Source organism: Xyrauchen texanus, chromosome 40 (genome assembly GCF_025860055.1).
Source record: "Xyrauchen texanus isolate HMW12.3.18 chromosome 40, RBS_HiC_50CHRs, whole genome shotgun sequence".
NCBI lineage: Eukaryota > Metazoa > Chordata > Actinopteri > Cypriniformes > Catostomidae > Xyrauchen > Xyrauchen texanus.
The window spans coordinates 34629651-34638376 of NC_068315.1; the positions used below are offsets into that span (position 1 = coordinate 34629651).

At 39.5% G+C, this 8726-nt stretch overlaps 1 protein-coding gene across 2 annotated transcripts in view; it reads right to left on the reverse strand.

Annotated features, from left to right (window-relative positions):
- LOC127633113 (membrane-associated tyrosine- and threonine-specific cdc2-inhibitory kinase-like) overlaps window positions 1-8726 on the reverse strand; it is a 39458-nt gene that overhangs the window by 25943 nt on the left and 4789 nt on the right. The window contains exons 1-5 of one of the 2 annotated variants that reach the window (XM_052111988.1): window positions 8605-8720; window positions 4683-5177; window positions 3032-3269; window positions 710-1007; window positions 515-621 (exon numbers count right to left, since the gene is read on the reverse strand). In XM_052111988.1, coding sequence (XP_051967948.1) covers window positions 515-621; window positions 710-1007; window positions 3032-3269; window positions 4683-5054 — 1015 coding nt within the window. In that variant the 5' untranslated portion in view covers window positions 5055-5177; window positions 8605-8720. Of the gene's footprint in view, window positions 1-514; window positions 622-709; window positions 1008-3031; window positions 3270-4682; window positions 5178-8604; window positions 8721-8726 lie in introns of those variants that run through there. The other variant, XM_052111987.1, reaches the window with a different exon arrangement.

The following is an 8726-nucleotide window of genomic DNA, read 5'->3' on the forward strand; positions in this document are numbered from 1 at the left end:
ACAGTGTATAAGAATTAATTATGGTTTATTACTACCAATTACATAGCTCTCTGGTATGCTCAATTAAGGCATTCTGCAGTCATATATTATTGTATAATGATTTTAATCTGTAAAACTGGTTTCTTACATAGCAGTGCTAGTTTCACCTCTCGTATAATTCCACAAGCTCTCTTCTTGCATAATAAAACTATTTCAACTCAGACCGATATTTTATGTTTATTAGGCAGCTGTGTAATAAGGATAATGTCGGGTCCTGATCAGCTTGTCTGGGTTTATTTTGCCATAATGTTTGTATATAATAATGACTGTATATTATCTCTTACGTCTTACTGTGTAATGTTATAATGGATTAAAAAAATAAAAGCAAGATTTTAAGTGTAATTTACTTGCTTTATACATTTTGAATATACTTGGGAGCAGTGGTTGTTTGGTTGAAATGCTGGTTCCTCTGTCCTCTTTTGAGCCTTTTTTTTTTTTTTATTAAATATCATACACAGATGTGGTTGTACTGTACCATTGGTGAATTCAGCTGGTAAGTGTCCCTGTCTGAGCTGCTGCCATCCGTCTCCTCCTTTAGGAACCTCAATGTTACAGGCCATCTCCAAAATAGACACTCCCAAACTAACAGACAACAGCACAAAGACATCTATTCGTCCGATTCAGTAAAATAACGTACATTTGACATGACTAAAGTCTAGAATTGACTAACCTGAAGATGTCAGCGGCGGTCCCGTACTGTCCTCTGAGCAGCTCCGGGGCCATATATCTGGGGTCTCCCTCCTGTAAATCCTCCTGCTCTCTGTCCGTTCCTCTCTTTAACTCTGTCCCTCGTGTTTGGGCATCTGTGGAGAGCTTGAGCAACAAGCCAAAGTCTCCAAGTTTGAGGCGTCCAGACTTGGTGAGGAAAACATTTGCTGGTTTGATGTCCAGGTGGGCAAACCCTTGAATGTGCAGGTGCTTGAGCGCTGCGAGCATGTCACACAGGTATGTCCAGGCACACGCCTCACCTGACACAACACAAAACACGCTCACCTTCAAGTAATGTACACCTGAAATCTGGGATGGCATTTCTTGAGCAGATTAAAAAGGCCCACTTCTTGAACAGTGACCAATTGTAAATGATATGATGAGAATATAATATACTGTTATTTTACACAATATTAAGTCAGTTAAATTCGTATAGAGCTTTTCACTATACATATTGAGTGCATTCTGACACGATTAAGGCCCAATAGGTTCTACTGGACATATCTGCAGCCTTTGACACAGTCAGTCATCAGATCCTCCTGTACACACTCTCTACTCTGGGCATAACAGGAACTGTGCTTGGCTAGTTCAAGTCCTATCTCTCAGGTAGGTCTATCAAGGTAGCATGGAGTGATGAGGTGTCCAAGTCAGATCAGCTCTATACTGGGGTACCTCAGGGCTCAGTGCTTGGATCACTTCTCTTCTCAATATACACAACATCATTGGGACCAACATTCAAGCACATGGGTTCTATTTAGAGCTGCACAATTAATGGAAATAAAATCAAAATCTGTCAGTATATTTTCAACATCACAACTTTTGTCAACTGACCCTTCGCTAAGCTTCGCCCCCCTCGGTTATAGTTGCTCACTCTGACAAGCTCTGCAGAACTCCTCATTGGAATGAATGGCCGTTTTTGGCAAAATATTCTCATAAACGGAATGGATCATATTTTTTACATGGGCAGGTTTGAAGAGTGACATCGTAATACATATTTATCTGATGGTTTTTTGTAAAATAATTTGTTAAATCACACAGTAATTTGATTAAAAACTGAGGAGACTGTAAATCAGAATCAAGGCAAACAATTATTACAGTCACTTGAAAAACTTCATTTAATAGCGATTACACATCTAATAACATTAGCATAAGTGAACAGAGCTGTTTATAACGTCTCACAACACACTCACTATCATGCTGTGAACTATTTACTATCGCTTTTACTATGACTTGAATCAATACATTAATGAATAATCATTCCCAACTATAACTATCAGCTTTAATTTACAGTGTCATTGCAGATGTTATATGTTCCTTTGGGAATGAGGGCTGATACAGTTTAATCCATAACATGATCTTTTCTAGATCTATTTAAAGATTATTAAAAAATGAAAGAAAAACACTGTGGGTATCCTCTCTGGGTAATTCGTGTCACTATTGCAAATAACCCAACAACGCATTTGAATTTTTTTTATTATTTTGATAAAGTCCTGCATAAAATTACTCAAACACACATTACTCCCTAAGGCTGTCCATAGAAAGTAGCAAACGCGTGTCAGAATAATGGCGGCAGGGCAACAATTGCTAAGACAGAATAGGATAGAAGCACCATTAAGGTGGGGCTTAGCGAAGGGTCAACTGACCATGTGGTTATAAGGTTGTGCTGAATCTTAAAATGGCCAAATAGAGGCCGATTAATCTATTTTGCCGATGTAGTTTAAAAACAGTCATAGAACAGAAATGACTGAACCCTACCATACTCAGAGCACACCTGTTCTTTGTATAACACACATAATCAGAACACGAGATGGAATTTGTGTATTGAGAACAGAACACCTCCGAGAGAACTGAAACACCATACCATTAGCCTCATGCGTGTTTCCAGTATATGAAATACACTGCAGATCAGAGCGGTGCATACACAAGACATCCGATACTCAAAAACTTCTGTGGCTCCGCATATCAGTGCGCACTCAAATGTGAAACAGTGATTGGTCAGTGGTGAACTTTTGGAGAATGTGTGAAGTGTCAGTTTAGTTGAAATTGACATCACAAGAGCTTGTTATTTGGTGTATCATCTGTAGACACAGCCTATGATGAATATAAACAACAAGTTGCAACTTTACCAGGCTTGAGTTTTCTGCATGCCAGGTCACTAATATCGATTAATAGCTACTATTTTGAGAATGCATTATCAAAAACAGAAATGTTCCAATTATAGAATCCTGTGTATGTGTTACTGTGACTGACGAGAGGGTTGCTCCAGGTGTAGTGTACTTTCTACCGGTGTGTGAAGGCTGTTCCTCGGCATGTAGCAGCAGACTGGTGCAGCAAAGTTCAGTCTGGATGTACAGGTGACCGTCCTCCTCCCAGGCAGCGATGAAGCCCAGCACGTGAGGGTGAGGACACAATCCTTCATGATTACGAGCTTCTTTAATGCTCCTAACTCGCTCACCTTCACCACGGAAACGCTGCACTGAACGCTTGACAGCGTACTGACAGCCATCCACAAGACTCTCCACCTGACAGACATTTAAAAAATGATACAGAATTATTTTCATCTTAATTTGACAGAATTATAAGGGCTGTTCAGAAAATTGCTTGAACAAATGGAACATAATGCAGGTGTCTCAAGAAGTTTTACAACCTCCTATGGTCTTGGCGATCAAGTCCACTTGATGGGTCAAATTGACCCGGACCGTTAAATCACATTGCAACAGTCACAATTTGCACATTTCCCCCCCAACAATTGATCTATAATCACTAATATCACAAACACATTTGTTCCTTTCATGATGGAGGAATTCCTCTGAATTCCTATTGTGCTACTACTAATATTGGTTTCTATCATTTTCAAACCGTTCTGGGTACTGGTGTCATTTTGGTAATATTTTGACTCTGCATTACAATTAGAAGATACAACTTTAAAGTTTTCTGACATATTACAGCTTTCGTGTAATTCTTTATTTGAATCGGGTCAATTTGACAGCAATACGTGTTTGGGACTTTGTTTTTTTAAGTACATGAAATTACTCATTTTTACATTATCAGGTTCAAATCACCACTGTGGAGGATGACAAACCGCTTCAGGCCGAAACATTGAAGTCAAGTTGATATAAATCTGTGTTAAAGTCTAAAACGGGTCAAATTGACCCAGGGGTCCACGAAGGGGTTCACTTGACACACGTCTTTAAAACATGGCTTAAATATATGGCTCAATGGTCAAAGACGTCTGTATAGGGCATGTTTACAATGTAAAACACTAGACAGTGTAGATAGACATTTACAGTATGAACAGTACACTTAGTGGATTCATTCATGAACATAAAATGCAGCTTAATTCTAGAAGTATAAGGGAATAGTTCACCCAAAAATAAGTGATTCAAAAAGTTGTTTTTCCTTAAGTGTTCCACAGAAGGAAGCCATTCTGACATTAGGGTGAGTAAATGAAAGAATGTTCACGCAATTTTTGGGTGAACTATTGTTTTACCTGTTTAAGTTTTTATTCAAATAATAAAAATTATTTGAATCGTTTTTACAAATATTTTTCTTTTCTTTTTTTAAACTGTTTAATATATTGTGTATCAGTTTGCGTTACAATGGAACACCAGCGCAGTACTGTACAGTATTCTTTATTTAATTTCAGTCAAATATAATAAGTAAACAAAAAATAAGTTTTGTCAATTGAAACCAAAGGTCAAGTTCAGTGCATTACACTATGGGATGCAAATTCCAAGCAGTGTGCTCTGGTTGTACACTGCCATTTTGGCAATTTATGTAGTAGGTAATTTGGGTATATACAGTATATATATATATATACTGTATACACACACACACACACACACACACACACACACACACACACACACACACACACACACACATTATGTTAGCATGCTGTCAAACCCAACCTTCTGGCATCTGCTGTGTCTCACCTTGAACACTTCACCAAAGGAGCCTCGTCCAATCAGGCCCAGGTTGGTGAAGCACTGGCTAAAAAATGACTGCGGCCGACATGGGTCGTACACAGAGCGAGTAGGGGGTGACTCTATAAGAGAGCATGACAGGGGCATCCAGGGGGTGGGGCGGTGGGAAAACACCCGACTGACTGGGGGGCATCCTTTAGACGGGGGCCGCGGTGGTAAAGAGCAAGAGAGCAGCCGCGGCGGGGACAGGGAGGATGATGATGTAGTGGAAGAGAAGGGCAGTCTGCGTTTCTTCAGGGAGAAAGACTGCTGGGCGTCATAGAAGTGGGTGGGCAGGGGAAGGGGGGTGCTGACCACTGACGTTTGATGAGAAACCGACATAGGAAAGACAGTTGGTTCTTCTAAAGGATATGCTTAGTCCACACACTTCCAGGCGATATTATAGATTAATCAGTTGTGCGTGTTGGCTGAACATCCAGAGGCTCCACATCAATATCCACAATCCTAAAAAATAACATGAGATATGTTACACTTATCCACAGTTTTCTTGAGCAACCACTGGGCGGCACCACGATGACTCGTGATGCAATGTAAAATCACTGAAAAGAGTGATCCAGACAGAGAATAACTACAATTTAAGTGTTATTTGGAATAACAATGTATTTCAAGCTCAACTTGATAGCTGTAAAAACAACTCAAAAGTAGTTAATGATATCAATGTAACCAACCTCAGACCATCGCTTCATGTTATCTACTCACTCAGGTGAGGAACTGTCAAAAAAGTGAAGTATCTGTAGTATCGGCAATATAGACACGTTTTTGAAAATTCTTACAAATGTAATACTTTAAACATCACATTACCCGCTAGAATATACATCGTGGAACACTTCTAGGTTCAGGAAAAAGGTGGAAAATATAAAATATATAAAACACAGATATAACAACCTTAAAGGAATAGTTCACCCAAAAATGAAAATTCTCTCATCATTTACTTATGCTATCCCAGATACAAATGGCTTTTTTTCTTCAGCAGAACACAAACAAAAATATTTTTGAAGAACATCTCAGCTCTGTAGGACCATACAATGCAAGTGAATGGTGAGCAGACCTTTGAATCTACAAAGAAGCACATAAAGGCAGCATAAAAGCAATGCATATGAATCCAGTGGATAAATCCATGCCTTCAGAAGTAATATTATAAGTGTGGGTGAGAAACAGATCAATATTTAAGCCCTATTTTACTATACATTCTCCTACCTGCACATTAGGTGGCAATATGCATGACGAATGTGAAAGTGGAGATTGAAGGTAAAAAAAAGGACTTCAATCTTGATCTGTTTCTCACCCACATCTATCATATCGCTTCTGAAGATACCGATTTTTAAGATACAGGAGGAGTCGTATGGATTACTTTTATACTGCATTTATGTGCTTTTTGAACTTCAAAGTTTTAGTCAACATTCACTTGCATTGTATGGACCAACAGCAAAATATTCTTCTAAAAATAATCAATCTGTGTTCTCCAGAAGAAAATCATGCACATCTGGGATTTCATGAGGGAGAGTAAATGATGAGAGCATTTTCATTTTTGGGTGAACTATCCCTTTAAGACAAAGCAATTACTGTGTGCATTTTGACTATACATACACTCACCTAAAGGATTATTAGGAACACCTGTTCAATTTCTCATTAATGCAATTATCTAATCAACCAATCACATGGCAGTTGCTTCAATGCATTTAGGGGTGTGGTCCTGGTCAAGACAATCTCCTGAACTCCAAACTGAATGTCAGAATGGGAAAGAAAGGTGATTTAAGCAATTTTGAGCGTGGCATGGTTGTTGGTGCCAGACGGGCCGGTCTGAGTATTTCACAATCTGCTCAGTTACTGGGATTTTCACGCACAACCATTTCTAGGGTTTACAAAGAATGGTGTGAAAAGGAAAAACATCCAGTATGTGGCAGTCCTGTGGGCTGAAAATGCCTTGTTGATGCTAGAGGTCAGAGGAGAATGGGCCGACTGATTCAAGCTGATAGAAGAGCAACTTTGCCTGAAATAACCACTCGTTACAACCGAGGTATGCAGCAAAGCATTTGTGAAGCCACAACACGCACAACCTTGAGGCGGATGGGCTACAACAGCAGAAGACCCCACCGGGTACCGCTCATCTCCACTACAAATAGGAAAAAGAGGCTACAATTTGCAAGAGCTCACCAAAATTGGACAGTTGAAGACTGGAAAAATGTTGCCTGGTCTGATGAGTCTCGATTTCTTTTGAGACATTCAGATGGTAGAGTCAGAATTTGGCATAAACAGAATGAGAGCATGGATCCATCATGCCTTGTTACCACTGTGCAGGCTGGTGGTGGTGATGTAATGGTGTGGGGGATGTTTTCTTGGCACACTTTAGGCCCCTTAGTGCCAATTGGGCATCGTTTAAATGCCACGGCCTACCTGAGCATTGTTTCTGACCATGTCCATCCCTTTATGGCCACCATGTACCCATCCTCTGATGGCTACTTCCAGCAGGATAATGCACCATGTCACAAAGCTCGAATCATTTCAAATTGGTTTCTTGAACATGACAATGAGTTCAATGTACTAAAATGGCCCCCACAGTCACCAGATCTCAACCCAATAGAGCATCTTTGGGATGTGGTGGAACAGGAGCTTCGTGCCCTGGATGTGCATCCCACAAATCTCCATCAACTGCAAGATGCTATCCTATCAATATGGGCCAACATTTCTAAAGAATGCTTTCAGCACCTTGTTGAATCAATGCCACGTAGAATTAAGGCAGTTCTGAAGGCAAAGGGGGTCAAACACAATATTAGTATGGTGTTCCTAATAATCCTTTAGGTGAGTGTATATATCCATATACAAAGTGTGGCAGTACCATTGTACATGCCATCAGTGATTACACTCCGATATATAATATGATACTCAATGGTATCGAAACATAATTTGGGTACATGCTCAGAAATATGGTATTACTGTGTTAACTTCTCTAAATATTGTAACTGACCATTACACACACACACACACACACACACACACACACACACACCACTCACATACACACTTCATAAACACACTCACACACATGTTTGTTTTGCTATACTTGTGAGGACATCTCATAGACTTTCATTGATTTTATAGCAGGCTAAAGATATATTCTATCCCCTATCCCTAACCCTACTAGAAACTTGTGCACAACATTAGATATAAAGATAAACGATTTAGGTGATTTATGAGCCTTTTTTTTTTTTACTAGTGAAGACCAGCTAAAATGTCCTCACAAATGGGTTCTCTAGCACTTTTACTATACTTGTGAAGACATTTTCAAAAATGTGCCACTCACAAGTATAGCAAAACCTGTACACTCATGAACACTCATAAACACACGCGCACACTCATGGACACACAAACAAACACACTCACATTATACACACACTCACTCACTCACACACACACACACACACACACACACACACACACACACACACACACATCCTACCATTGTACTTGTAAATCAGTCAGCTGTCAAATTACCCCGAGCAAAACTGATGCCCTCTGTTGCAACATGTACCATAAATACCATGGTATTAGCATGAGGTAAAATGTAAAAAAAAGGACCTACCATGGCAGGCTTTTGGGGGAGAATATTTCACATTTTCAAAATCTGAAGATTTCTACATTGTGGAAAATATGTATTTCTTCAATGACAGATAATAACTCACATGACAACAGCCCTATATGTGCTCTCAGATAATACATATTAATTTGTCAAGATGTTATGAGGAAAAATTAGGAAATCTTGTTCATTTAGCACGCGAAAACATGGACAAATCTGACACTTCTTCAACAAGCTCTTCCGCCACAAACATTCAAATAACTCACACTGCGGTCAGTTATATAGTTTTATACCTACATTATATCCCGCTCCTGGTCAAAAGATATCGCTGTATATTCATCATTCATTATTTTATGTTGTTTATTCACGACGTACCGCGCCACATACTTTCAGATGTTTCCCACTCGCGCCAGAAACAC